Genomic DNA, 15,592 nt, shown 5'->3' with positions numbered 1-15,592 from the left:
GACATCACACACAACCATGCCCGAGGCAGGATTCGAACCTGCGACCGTAGCAGTCGCGCGGTTCCAGACTGAAGCGCCTAGAACCACTCGGCCACTCCACCCGGCACCAATTAAGGGCGTTTGCAGCATTATGGCCAGGGACCCCCAACCAGCTCGGGATTTTGAATCTCTAACGTGCCTTTCCTATAGAATTTGGCAGGATATTCCTGAGGAGGCCATCCTGCAATAATTCTATACTGCCAAGGCGAATAAGTGCGTGCATAAGAGCCAGAGGTAGACCAACTTGTTCTTGACTTCCTCAGTTTGTGAATCTGTTTCCGAAATTGTAATTATGGGCTTACACGGGGCAACAGGGTCCAACAGACCGCCGTGTGTCATCCTCTGCCAATGGCGTCATCGAATGCGGTGTGGAGTGGCATGTGGTTAGCACACCGCTCTCCCAGTCCCTGTCGTGTGTCTTAGCCTTGGAGCAGCTACTACTCCGTCAAATAAATCCTCAGTTTGCATCACGAGGCTGAATGCATGCCATTCCAGTCCTCCAACCACGGAAAAACACCTCGCAATCTCTGGAATCCAATCCGCTTCGTCACCCCATTAACGGAAACCAGAATTGTTGGAATTAGTTCGTAGTTCCTATATACCGGATGGGGTGTATGTATGCTTACGCAACACACTGTGAAAGAAGGAGTTTCCTTTTCTATGAATGCGGAAACGGGAAGTCCCCACTTTCTCCAGATCCCTGGTAAAGCAGATGTTCCATATGTGGAGATAAGATGTTCCAAAAATGAATGAAGAGTTGCTGTTTTCCCATGTGGCCATACCACACAGGTGTGATCCACATATCTTCAAAAACCCTTAGGTTTCTAAATCGCCGACTGAAGTGCTTTGTCCTCAAAGTCTCCCATAAAATGGTTTCCTACTACGGGAAAGAGAGGACTAGCAATAACAACACCATAATTTTGCCAAAACTATTGGTAGTTCATGTGAGATGTCCTCCACCAACTTCGCTCCTATGAGTCGAAGTTAATACACCTGAGGTACTAGTGTATACGAAGAGACCACGTCGAAATTACATATCGGTTGCTTCGACGTGCGCGTCCTTCGGTCGCTGTATAACAATCTTCGAAGTTCAGAATATACTATTCGCATTTCCCTTCCAAAGGTCTGGGCCTGCATCGTTATAGACTTCTTGTAAGGACAATATATACCTAGTAACCCAAAACGCAGCTATTCAAATACTATTATGATGTTATTTTCTGGCGCTATAACCTTATTTCGGCTCCATGGTCATTATCAAGTTATCCGCAAACATATGGAGTTGTTAGTCCATATACCTGTACCTATTTGTAACTAACAATAATTTTGTGTATATCTATCGCAGTACTTACTTCCGTAATAAATCTTTAACGCTGTGACTATGTAATGCCGTGTACTATTGCGTATCTAGGTGTAACATAGACGAAATAGCAGACATGTAATGTCTCAGCAGTGGAATTTGTCGCCGAGCACATTTATAAGCAAAGACAACATCAGATAATATTCACAAAGAATTTACTAGTACCATACACAAATCCAGAGATGAATCAGCCAATTATATAAACACATGACATCGTTGAATTAGCGGTCAACTAAAGCTGTGAAACTTAAGAAAAACATTAAATAATTCTTTGTGAATATCGCTCAGAAACAAATTGCACTGCTGAAACATTACGTATCTACAATTTCGTCTGCGCTCCACCTTTGATACGCAGCAGCAAAAGGTATTAGATAGCGTTAACGATGTCACGGAAGTAATTACTACAACATATATTCACAAAATATTTGTTAGTTACAAATATAAGCAGATATATGCACTAACAACTCCATATGTTTGCAAATACAGTAGCTTGGCATTTACTAGGGAGCCAAAATAATTTTATAACACCAGGAAATGATACGATAATAAAGAATCTTTGTATATAGCACCATTTTGGCTTACTAGACATGTGCTGTCCTTCCCCAATTATTTGATATCAAATTATTTTCTGTCGAACAAATGCACAACATATGAACATACAGCAGTTTAAAATTTTCAGAAAAGGGACCTAAAAGTAATAACCACAATTAGTAAACGGGATGATTATAATGGTGTGGTCAAATCACTGAGAATTTTAACTAATCTTTGCGAATGCACTTACCAACCAGTTACGCACATCAAAAACTTTTATAACTAACTTACTGCATGAAAAGGTTTGTTCATGGCCATCATATGAAATCTGAAAATAACGTACATTTACAAAGAAAGAATAAACGTAAAATGCAAAATAGAGTTTTCTAATAAAGAGTAAGCCCGCATCTCGTGGTCGTGCGGTAGCGTTCTCGCTTCCCACGCCCGGGTTCCCGGGTTCGATTCCCGGCGGGGTCAGGGATTTTCCCTGCCTCGTGATGGCTGCGTGTTGTGTGCTGTCCTTAGGTTAGTTAGGTTTAAGTAGTTCTAAGTTCTAGGGGACTTATGACCACAGCAGTTGAGTCCCATAGTGCTCAGAGCCATTTGAACCATTTAATAAAGAGTAAACTGGTAACAGAAATTACCTAAGGGAATTAAAGAGATTACTAACTGATTTTTATGCGAAATCGTACACCAAAGTTCTGCAACCGATACTATTAAAATCTTGTCGTCTATTCTGAGCTCAACATCTCATGCATAATAAAGGGGTACTGACTTAGTCTTTCAGACAAGCTAATGAGAAGTTGCTTTACACAAAATGGAAACAAATATGATGAATCATGTTCCTGATGTAGTGTGGTGTGTGTTGAGAGATGAATGAATAGCGTAGCACTAACGTTTCATCGAATGAAATAGCTTCTTTGCAAAGACCTTATAAATAAAAGAATATTCTACACAAGGGATAAACCGAACGAGATTGCGCTGTTTAAAACAGACTGGCCTTGTATTCAGGAGGTTGGAGGCTGGACATAATGAATCATACTTTCAAAAAAATGGTTCAAATTGCTCTGAGCACTATGGGACTTAACATCTGAGGTCATCAGTCCCCTAGAACTTAGAACTACTTAAACCTACCTAACCTAAGGACATCACACACATACATGCCCGAGGCAGGATTCGAACCTGCGACCGTAGCGGTCGCACGGTTCCAGACTGAAGCGCCTAGAACATTTATACTCTCCATTGTTTCTCTGAGTACTTCAAGAAAATGCTCGCATCGTTCCTTCTATAAATCCATTGCCCTGTATCTCTTCTCTCTTCTGACAAACTAGACCCGTAAGCCTGTCAGTGCCTCTGTTTACAAGTCATTTGTTAAAGTACGACATGTACAGTACTCTGAACATAACTCGACAACGTCTACTATTACTATCATTAAACGTCCACGCAAAGATAACAGTAATACTAAAGACCGAGTTGGCTCTGGCGTGTCAGTGCATATAAGCAAATATTGATCATGATGCAGTACGTGAGTAATGTCTGTTGGTAAAGGTCATAAGCTGTGATCTTCCACTTCATACTGTCACTACCACAGAAGAGTGTTTCTTACAATAAAAGACGTGTAATTATGTCAGATTACTGTTATTAACAGGTGACTGGTTGTAGTATACGCAATAGTTTTCAGGCAAATGTTTTTTCAGAGCTTTCATTACTGAAGGAGGTGGTCAGGAGCTGCGATCTTCCACTGCATACTATCACTAGCTCAGTACAGTATTCCTTACAAAAAATGTGTATAATTACGTTAGGTTATTTTTATTCACATATGATAGGATACATCATAGTCATTAGTTTTCAATTAAATGCTTTTATCAGTGAACACCAACCTCAACAAATCCAAAGGCGTGTAAACAAATGGTAAGCGCGTTCACAAGCAGAATGATGTACGTCGACATACTCATAACTTGCTCCAGCTCGTTCACGCATCTGTCAAGAAAGAAACAAAAGATAATTTTGGTCCACTATGTCCCATTTCTGTCGGTTATAATTATGTTTGACATGTACGTAGTCGTCTTTTTGAAAGGAAACCACTATACAGTTACCATGCACAAGTTCTGATCTTTTGCTTGCTCTCTCTTTCCCCGTCCACCAAGCATCTGGATGTTTTCGTTACTATTAAAAAGAAAAGACAGAAAATATTTCTCCTTTACATTCTCATATTTTGGTATAATTTACTGACTGCTAGTGAGACAATTGGCATATTGGTCAAATCTGCGCTGTGTGCTGATTCAGGTAAGGGGATAAGCCCCTCGCCCTTTATATTTTTAATTTTCTCGTCCACGGTCCTTCCACGACTTCTATTGATAAAGAAGACGAGAGACGGCGCATTGGCTTGGGTTGCATCTACTACTGCACAATATATAAAAAAAGGAATAAAAATCGTGACGGAAAATATTGTCACATTTAATTAATATTCTGTACCATTTTATCTAGATAACTTTTACAGCTGATGTTTGTAAGAAAATAGATGGATAGTTGGTGGATCGTCATGTCGTAGATATCATTATAATATACTATGTAACCAACTATCTCAAAAATGTTATTGTTTACACTATTAATTATTTCTTCTGTCAAGATTTACGTACATTGGGCCTGGAGTTATGAGTACCGTTCTCACATGTGGAAATTATCTCAATATTTTACACTCTTTTCTTATTGTGTGGCTTTACCGCTTTACATATTCCTATCATATTTAACTTTACACAATTCCTGTTTATTGTATTGTATGTCATGTCATCCACGCTCTTCTTCTAAAACTGTGTGACGTAGACGATCCCGCTGATTTCGACCCATGTATGTGTGTGAAACGATTTTTTACACTGTAAGTTACGACTGAGTTTGAGCGTGACTAACACTGTTCCAACAGTTGACGTCTCAAACAGGGAAATCTCGGTTTCTGACGAACTTTGTAGCGACGCCTGTGGGTACTGTCTCCACGACTTCTCTTACAGGCTATAATATGTTGTCACGATCACAACTAGTCATATCGGTGCCGAACTAATCTATTTATAAAAGTAGGAAACAATTTAATTACTGTCCTGTGGAATTTAATTATAATAACTGTGTATTCTAGAGCGCAGGTAATCAGCAGAAATCAATAAATAAAATTATCAATCGCGATACAGACTTAAGCTTCTGCTAGCCCCACAATCTAACGACGTCTGTTGACGTTGTCTACACTACACGTCTTGCAACAGTAATTTATTCCTGGGACCGTATCTGCAGTTTACTTTAATATTATTTAATTAATTTATTAGACATTTAATTTCTAATTATTTTTTCCCTTATTTCATCTGACTCGGTCCATCTTGTTATCAATATGATTAAAAGCTCTTCAAGTAATTACCGTTTATTATTGTACGTCAGCAGGGACCAAAATGCTCATTTGCAACCTTTTGCTTAAAGGCACCACACCCTGCCTATCTAACCCATGTTAATTTAGACAAGTATTTGACCTATTTCTGAAAAAACTATTTGATGCAGGACCTTAATATTTTTACTGTATGTTACATGATGCTAATAAAGCCAACTATATTAAAAGCTACTTTATCCATCTTACAGTTTTTAGGAAATGCTTCTTTAAATTTACTAACAAAAAATATTAATTTTTTTCTGCAGAAAATATTTTTTGTGGGCTTCCTAAGGGGGAATATTAATGAATGTAGTACCAGGGTGGCTTTTTATGGTATGCAGAGTCTCTGTAAATTTCATTCATTTTACTATGACAGTTTCTGATATAATGCGGCATATGTACTGAAAATTTTAACTTGCGGGAAATTGACTTTAAAGAAAAAACTTTTGAAATTTGTTACTTACAGATAATTCAAACTGAATTGCTGCATATGATGGCCCTTCTTTGGCCTCTAGCAGGTCTTCTAGCATCATTTTCACCTTCCCAGATATTAGTCTTCCTTTCTTGGCCATATTAGATGCAGTCCTGTCTGCCTCGGCTATCCTCATTTTAGCGCAATGTTGCAGCCCAGTGGTCATATTTTTCACCAGGATTAATTCCCAGCTTTTTCAGTACGCAACACTTTCCAATATTACGACAATTGAATGTAATAACAGCATCTTGAACTCTTGGTTTCATTGTATGCATGCCTACAAATACAGTTTTAGGAAGGCGGTTCCCAATTATGTTGTTGAAACATTCATTTGGGTTCTGTGTCTGCCCATGCAGACATTTCCTTAGAAGGTCAAGATGCGCCAGGTCTCTGAAAATAGGTTTAGTTGCTCTAATAACAGCGTCAGGAAGAGAATGCTGGTGAGAATAAGATTCTCTAGTTGCTTGATCCCTATTGTATTTGCACCACGTATTTTCTCCTGATGGACACAATCCATGACATGGCTTATCATCAGTAGAGGACTTATGGAAGAATATGGCCCAAACATACCTCTTAATTGCCTCCAGGTTTTCTTTATTTGTCCTAATTGCCTGCCCATAGTGTACCTGCAAGTTTTCTATAACATCTACTCGCAATCACACTTGAACAAAACTAACCGCGTGTTTGAAAGCGTGTCGTTTACAAACAGCAGAAGCAAAAGAATACTGACCGTTGCATTCCAAGGATAGCCAACACACTTGGGAGTAAAATTATCCCTAACGTGCGATGTAGGGGATATAAATATCTGAAATATATGCAGAAAAGAGGGTGACAGAAAAGTGGGCGCCTCACATAAACACACGTGGAAGGAAAATGCTCTTTAAATGATCGAAAAAAATTTTTTTCAGCAAAATTCTCTTCAGAGTACTTAAATGAAACCTTAATCTATCGAAATATGATGAAAACCGAAAATTCATTTAATTCGAGCTGAACTGCTGTGTGGTCCCCTCACATCACTATAAACAAATTAAAAGTGATTTCTTCTTGTGTTGTGTTCAGAGTCAAAAAAAGATATTTTGAGGAACAATATTTTCGCCCTTGACCTAAATCAGACGCGGTACTGTCTTCCATTCTGAAGCACTGAGCGACTCTGAAGCGTTCCGAAAACAAGCTAAAGTAGTAGAGACACGCTCTCTTTGTTCACATTCGCGGTCAAGCATTGCAAATGTCTTCAGCATCATCATTCATCCGCATTACGGTCGGAGGAAGGCAATGGCAAACCACCTCCGCTAGGACCTTGCCTAGTCAGCGGTGCGGGTCCCCCACACCGTCCCCTGCGCTCCTTGGAGTATGGGACATCATCATCATCATCATCATCATCATCATTGCAAACGTGTTGGTTCAAGGCGTTTCCATTTCTAGAACCAATTTTTGACGTTCTTTCTGTAACTACTGCTGTACAGTCTCTAGCTTCTCCTTTGCTAAACAACTAGACTTTATCAATTCGACGGCACTAGTCTCTGAATTTTTTTATACATTTTGAATATCGGATACAATATGCTTTACCATGAGTTTTTCTGTATGATTGAAAGAAAGCAAATGCTGAACGCCTGTGGTGAACCTGGAAGCATCTTTCATTTTTCCAGCGTTGTCAGTTACTGTTTCACGCTTTACCACATGGATTTCATTCATTTATGGTTTCCACAAGGGATACTGTGAATGGGGAGGATGTGTGAGCCTCCACAATACGTGTATTTTTCGGTGGCAGACTTTGTAAAGGTACATCTGATTACCATTGAGCGCTCGAAGACGTCCACATGTCTGTTGTTAACGACACGTGTTGGGCACTTGTTTCTGGGCCTTACTATTGGGCTCGTATGTTTCTTCCGTCATTTGACCTAGCCTTTTCGTCGTTGGAAAGTTATACCGAGTATCCAACAGATTGACGAAATTGTTGAAACCGTTATCCTCGACTACTGATAAAGGTTAGTAATCGTCAATCACTATCCTAACCAACGCTTTGTAAATTTTGGCCTTCCTGGGATCATTATGTAGAACTAGAAACGGTTAATGAGCAAGAAGAACGGATATTTTTCAGCATCATACCGGTACTTTCTAAAATTTGTAAAAAAGCAAATAAGCATATTAGGTCATCGTCACCATGCAAATTATCTATTATAACAGTTGGAACAGACACACCATCTTTGAGGTATGCACTTAATAAAGGATGTTTATTAGTTATTTTGTTTTGTTTTGGTCTATACTTCCTCGTTCCAAAATATGGAAGGTAAAGAGCTTCGCTTATAATTTTTGACTCTGTCTTTTTCGACCTGAGTCCCTTACCTCAAATTGATAAATGTACCCTTCTGTATCATTCCTAAATGTTTGTAAGATCATTACTAAATCACTGTGTATGATGTTTCCGGAAATGTTGCCATATTGCAGTGGTTTCATTACTTTCTGCTGTTAGGCAAGAAATTACCTTTTGGAGCGCTAGTTTCGCAATCTTAAATCACGGATTGTTCTTACGATTTTGTGATATTATTTTCAAATGTGTCTAGGTGCTGTGTGTATACCGGGATATCCGAATTTGCGAAAACGTTTCACTGTGTGTTGGTTGTGGGTATTTACTGTATACAGTGTTGCTATCTATTGCTGTGCGTTTTCCGATCGTCATTTGTTTGTTTTGTTGTGCCTACATGCAGTTTCATATTCGGCTGTTTGCTATGTAGGTGCATATGTTATTGGTTTTATGGAGAGAATCGTAAATATTGTTTTTTTTTTTGTTTCCATTAAGTGTTCTGTGGAGAGACCGAGTTATTATTTAGTCCGGTTATGTTGTGCATCCCGGAGGAAAGAAAACAGAATTGGATTATATCTGGTTAGCAACGACAATAGCAACGGCTGTACGAGCTCTCCGAAATATTGTGCAAGGAATAAGTATTTTTGGAAGTATTTCCGAGTGTCACATTGTTTAATAGGAGATCTTGAGTGGAAGTGTAAAGTTTCCGATTCCGTGACAACACAATCTCTCCAGTAAAAGTAGTCCTAATCGAGAATATAAGCGACATCGACATTAATGACTACTTACGGGCGATAAGTGATATAACATATGGCACAGATATGTTCTCTTACCGTAGGTGGCAACTTCTGTATTTTCGTATGGCAAGATGAACATGTCGATTGCTTGCTGCATGAAGGCGACATAGCACATAAAGGGACATGTAAGGCGTTTCAGAAGTTCAAGCGCATGAGTTGCCTTTTCCAATTTGAGTCTTTGACAGCTAACAACTCATCTGGTACTCAAACGTCAGAATGCGGCCGCGCACTTCGGTATATGCACGAAATACAATCTGGCTCTAAGGTTAGATTAGATGTGCTTTACGTTCGAATTGAGCTATAATGTGGTGATCGTCCAGGATATAGAACACGTTAGATAATAAGAATACCGAACAAATAGTTTTAAAGGAAAACAGATATGCTGCTGTGTCTTGCACAGATCCCAAGTGAAATGGCCCTGATTGAGGTAGAATAGGTAAAAAAATAGGTAAAAAAATAGGTAAAAAAAGTCTTGAACATATTTTCATGTGAAATTTAATAACACTTGTCACAAAACGTGTAAGTGTTCAACGATCTGAATTAGGAAAAAATGATAAAATTTTATCTACGCAGAAAGAGTCTGCGATTTTAACTGCCGCAGGGCACAACGCAAGATCGAGCATGTGGATCCATTCCGTAACCAAGAACAGAAGTAAAGAAACGGAAAGCTTTTTGAATGTCAGAGACTTATTCATAATGAACGAAGGCTGTGACACAACAACTTTCTAAAGTAGCAGAGGCAAGAGTAACATTGACCTAACAATAGGAACCTCTCACATGCTGCCTATAGTGCATCAATGGGAACGTAACGAAGGAGAAAGCTGTTCGGGTCATATATAATTCACTTCAGTGTACTTAAATATGTGGCTAAGCAAAATGAAAACTTTATCTGAAACACATCCATTTCCATCAGTGATTTGAGGAGTATGTAGTTGACGAGCTTTCCAGCGAATATTTTCAAGTCAGTGCCACGACGAATATGAAGGAAATAGACGATAAGATGAGCCAACTAGTTGAAAGAGAAACGCAAGTGGAGAAAATTGTATATTAAAACGAAACAATTTTAGAAAAAGTCTGAAATAAAGCTTTCGAACGATATTCAGAGACGCACGCTGAACAAATCAATTCGCTGGTGGGCACTCGAATTAATGAGAAAGAGGAAACATGCAAATCCACTGAGGTGACTTAACCTTTGGAACCTAGGCTATCATTTATTATCTAGAAAAATTAGAAACACAATGCTGAAGATAACTGTAAAAAAATCAGATAGTACTTCCACGTCTAATTTAGAAGACAAAGTGAGTTACATGCTTCATTATTTTGCACTATCAGACGGAGAAACAGCAGCTAGCGAGCACCATAAACAAATGCTTCAACAAAACCGAAAGCTATACGAACGACTGATGAATGAAAATTTACAGAACAAGAAATTGTTGAATAAATAAAAATCGTGAACCCAAATAAGAGTGCTGGTGAGAACGAAGTCAGCAGCAAAATACTCATTCAGTGTTTTTCTAAAGTACATCGAGAAATTTAAAACACTTTCTTGAAATGCGGTTCCTTTCTGAAGAAATGGAAGTAAGCCAAAATAATACCAATAATAAAACCTGGCAAGGAGAACAGTATGGATGTTACTAAATGTCGCCTGTCATCCTCTTGCATATGGTGGTAAAAGTGGTGGAAAAACTGCTGACAAACAAAATCATTCAGTTGATTTCCTCAAAGAGCTTTTTAAACACCTGCCAAGATAGGATTATTCCGCAGAAAAGCACTACAGACACTTCAGAAATTTCTTGAAGACACTTTGGTGCATAGCCAGTATCTGTTAATGGTAAGCCTGAACGTACAAGGAGCCTTCGATACCGTTGTGTTGCCTAGCTTTGTTAATACACTACTGGAATTTCAGTATTCTAAAAAGTTATACAATTTAGTTCAAAGTTGTTTGGATTATGGCATTTTTTGGCTGTCAACAAGACTGAGAGAAATTTAGTCAAAGCATACTCCCAAGGTTCTTGTCGGAGTTTAGAAACTGGAACATGCGACTCTTTGCTGAACATCAATTACACAACGCAAACACAATCGATCGCCTACGCTGAAAATTTGGTCGTACTGTCGAAAGGAAGAAGCACCTCTAAAGCTAAGAGCGTTTGTAATACTGAAATATGAAATTTATGGCGCGAAAATAAAATTTGTTTCAATGAGTAGAAATAGCGGGCCCTACAAAAAGTACAGGAAAAGAAGAAAACAAAAATCAGCATCTTCTTGAACAATAAACAATTGCATCAAGATGACAGATGAAAATATCTTGGAATAATTATTTATGATAAATTCAGATTCATTGACCATATACAGCATATCACAGGCAAATGTACGAAATTATTACACACATTATCAATAACAGCCAGACTTAACTGAGAACTTGGTTTCGAAGCTCTAAGAATCATCTACAGAGGAGCAAACCGTGGGTTTTTGCTGAACAGTAAACGATCTATCTGGAGACCGAGGCAATGTTGGCTAGATACCATCCGTATAGACCTGAAGATTGCGGGCATCTGCTCTCACCAAGCACAATACCGCACCAAATAGAGACAGACAGTCAAAAGAGAAGAACCCGATACATTGCCGAACAAACGCTGACGATGAAGAGGAGAAACAGCAAGAAAGCGAAATGGAGTGCAATTACTCTGCAACGAACCACCAGAGACGACTGACCTCTAGTAGATTTATCACGTAGAGGTTTGTGGAAGGAGCGAAGGAAGGAGGCCGGCAGCTGTGGCCGAGAGGTTCTAGGCGCTTCAGTCCGGAATCGCGCTGCTGCAGCGGTCGCAGATTCGAGTCCTGCCTCAGGCATGGGTGAGTGGGATGTCCTTAGGTTTAAGTAGTACTAAGTCTAGGGGACTGATGACCTCAGATGTTAAGTCCCATAGTACTTAGAGCCATTTGAACCATTTTTGAAGGAAGGAGGGTAGGGCGTTAATGCTCCATAGTCAAAACGATTATTATTGATATAATAATATTGTAGCTTGTATGAAACAAGTATGGGGTAGGAGTCTGTCGTTCATTTTCGGCAATTACGGGTAACTTCAATTTGACTGGATTGACGAAGAGGTAAACTCCAATTAATAGGTGACTTCTAAGTTTCATATAGCAGACAATTCCTCTTATTTCGTTAGACATGTACAGGGGGCTTCCGTAAGAGCGTGCACAAATGTATCAGGACTTAGAGAATGGTCCAATGAACAATTTGAGGTAGGAAACCTTGTCTCGGAGAAGCCAGCTTAAGGAGATATTCAAGTAAACTTTTCTACCGCTTCGTCTAGCATCACTGCTTTCCAGCTCAGTTAAAACTAACATGCGAACAAGTTTACACGTAATGTGCTGTTTATTTATGTGTAAATTCTTTATTTCCCGCAATGAAGCAAGGAGGACGGAACATCCATATCTTCTACCTGGCCTTCTGAATGGCCATTAGTACTCGAGGTTCGTGCAAGGAGTTCTTACCTGAGTTGCTGGAAAACGTAACATCGGCTGCTCATGAGAGGATGGGGATACAACATGACGGTGCACCGCCTCATTTCAGTGTGAATGCCCGCAGCCATCTTAGTGTTGTGTTTCCTGGTCGCTGGATTGGAATGGGAGGTCCTATTCCATGGCCTGCCAGGTCACGTGACCTTAATTCCCTTAATTATTTCCTATGGGGATATCTAAAGTCACTTGTTTATTAGATCCCAGTGGATAAAAAGATGGGATTAGTTGCCAGAATTGTAGCTGCCTATAATGTGATTCGAAACACACCAGTGATATTCGCCATGCTTGCATTGAGGTTAGTGACCGTCAGTTTCAGCACATTTTGTAAGGTACAGTGCAAATGGTACGTTTATTGTGCCAGTGATGGTATTTGCAGTTAACTCCAACTAATGTGAATAAAAAATACACAGTAATGTGATTTTATTCCTATTCTCTCCTTAAGCTGCCTTCTCCGCTCCCAGGTTCCCTACCTCAAATTGTTCAGTGGAGCATCCTCTACGTCCTGTTAAATTTTCTCTTTTTCGAGAGAGAGAGAGAGAGAGAAAGATGGAGATTGTAACGGCTTGCTTAAATCGAAATAAGGTTTGAAGCTACGACAAAACATTATTAGAAATTGTGTAGAACAAGTGATCTAATGACTTCTAGGCGAGAACTGTGATTAGGTGATCTGACACGGTTAACGTCACCAACAGATGAGATATTCAGAGTACTGAACGAAAATACGTGATCGACTACAAATAAGATACAGACTTACAGTATAATGGTCTGGTGATGCTGAATATTCGTCTTTAAACTGGCATACAGTCGTCTATTTGCATCCTGGTCGTAGAGAAGTGTGTTGTTAGGAAGATGTGCGGGTACTACAGGTGACCATTTGACACACTCTTCACTGCCCGGAAACAGCACCACGCCTTTGTCCTTCTCTCGACCAACAGCAGTCACGTCTCCAGATTCTTGAAGGTGACTGCACTTCTCATCCAGTCTGGCCATGTGTATGCTGGAGACGTTCTTGTTGAGAACAGCTATCTCCGCCGTGACGAGGATCACGAGGCAGGCGAGGAAGATGTCGAGCAGGATGCTAGCTTCGGACACTGCGACGATGCCGACGACCTGCAGAGCGAAGACGATTTCGTAGACGGGCGACTGCTGGGTGTCGAGCGGCAGCCAGAGGACCAGTGGCTCGCGGCGCACCACCATCGTGGAGTTCCCCACCGTCACCAGCTTCGGGGTGTCCGTCACCGGCTCCAGGGCCCACAGCGATAAGGCGGTGAGTGGCAGCAGCTGCAGCACACAGTATCGGTCAGCAATCAGTGTGCTGTTCCAGTTAACTTTAGATCAAAGGATAAAAACCAAGGCCCAACTCCCGAACTGAAGTGAGCAAATGACGGGTTGACTGGGACAACAGAGAAACCGGCCAAAATACCCACTATATTTATCTACATCTACATTTATACTCCGCAAGCCATCCAACGGTGTGTGGCGGAGGGCACTTTACGTGCCACTGTCATTAACTCCCTTTCCTGTTCCAGTGGCGAATGGTTCGCGGGAAGAACGACTGCCGCTCGAATCTCTCTAATTTTACATTCGTGATCTCCTCTGGAGGTATAAGTAGAGGGAAGCAATATATTCAATACCTCATCCAGAAACGCACCTTCTCGAAACCTGTACAGCAAGCTACACCGCGATGCAGAGCGCCTCTCTTGCAGAGTCTGCCACTTGAGTTTGTTAAACATCTCCGTAACGCTATCACGGTTACCAAATAACCCTGTGACGAAACGCGCCGCTCTTCTTTGGATCTTCTCTATCTCCCCCGACAACCCGATCTTGTACGGATCCCACACTGATGAGCAATACTCAAGTATAGGTCGAACGAGTGTTTTGTACGCCACCTGCTTTGCTGATGGACTGCATTAGGACTCTCCCAATGAATCTCAACCTGGCACCCGCCTTACCAACAATTAATTTTATATGATCATTCCACTTCAAATCGTTCCGCACGCATACTCCCAGATATTTTACAGAAGTAATTGCTACCAGTGTTTGTTCCGCTATCATATAATCATACAATAAAGGATCCTTCTTCCTATGTATTCGCAATACAAAACATTTGTCTATTTTAAGGGTCAGTTGCCACTCCCTGCACCAAGTGCCTATCCGCTGCAAATCTTCCTACGTTCCGCTGCAATTTTTTAATGCTGCAACTTCTCTGTATACTACAGCATCATCCGCGAATAGCCGCATGGAACTTCCGACACTATCTACTAGGTCATTTATATATATTGTGAAAAGCAATGGTCCCATAACACTCCCCTGTGGCACGCCAGAGGTTACTTTAATGTCTGTAGACGTCTCTCCATTGATAACAACATACTGCGCTCTGTCTGCTTAAAACTCTTCAATCCAGCCACAGAGCTGGTCTGATATTCTGTAGGCTTTTACTTTATCAGGCGACAGTGCAGAATTGTATAGAACGCCTTCTGGATGTCAAGGAAAATGGCATGTACCTGAGAGCCTGTATCTAATATTTTCTGGGTCTAATGAACAAATAAAGCGAGTTGGGTCTCCGTGCATTCGCGAACGCCTAGCCTTTAGCCACTGGAGTCAGGGTGTGGTACACTGCTCTGCTAAACCAAAGGAAGAGATAGATGAAGAAATATAACATATTAACTGCTGACTGCGGGTAATGGAGCATGTTGTCAGAGGTCACCAAGTTGTGCACAGAAAGCTGGATGCCAGATAGCGCAAGGTCAGCACGACTGTAGGGCAGTGTGTGTCAGCCAGCGAGCATTTACATTGCACTTTGGTGGTATTCTTCATTACAATATGACCCGGAGACAACATCCGGGTGACTTCACACGGGAAAGAATCACTGGGAAAGTGGAGAAGAGACGAAATGTGGCGAGTGTAGTCCACGAGTCTGGTATTTCTCGCAGCACTGTTTGACGTGTATAGGGAACGTTTCGAAACACTGTCACTGCAGGACGAAAGATAGGAGGTGGTCGACCACGGTCAGATACAGCGGCAGATGAGCGCTACGTTGTGTAACAGCAAGAAAGGACCTACACGAAAGACCGGGTGCAATTGCAATCTTGTTTAACTGTATCGCAAAATACGCAATCTCATGTCATCCGACAGTGGCAGGCGATTGCATGGGTGCGTT

The 15,592-nt window shown here is 40.7% G+C and overlaps 1 protein-coding gene across 1 annotated transcript in view; it reads right to left on the bottom strand.

Moving 5' to 3' along the window:
* The window catches only part of LOC126092858 (uncharacterized), a 50,908-nt gene that overhangs the window by 10,339 nt on the left and 24,977 nt on the right, over window positions 1-15,592 (bottom strand). The window contains exons 3-4 of the mRNA XM_049908588.1: window positions 13,187-13,713; window positions 3,808-3,907 (exon numbers count right to left, since the gene is read on the bottom strand). Of these exons, the coding sequence (XP_049764545.1) occupies window positions 3,808-3,907; window positions 13,187-13,713 (627 nt within the window). The remainder of the gene's footprint in view (window positions 1-3,807; window positions 3,908-13,186; window positions 13,714-15,592) is intronic.

The sequence above is a fragment of the Schistocerca cancellata genome, chromosome 7 (assembly GCF_023864275.1).
Source record: "Schistocerca cancellata isolate TAMUIC-IGC-003103 chromosome 7, iqSchCanc2.1, whole genome shotgun sequence".
Lineage (NCBI taxonomy): Eukaryota > Metazoa > Arthropoda > Insecta > Orthoptera > Acrididae > Schistocerca > Schistocerca cancellata.
This window is presented reverse-complemented; position numbering and strand designations above follow the sequence as displayed.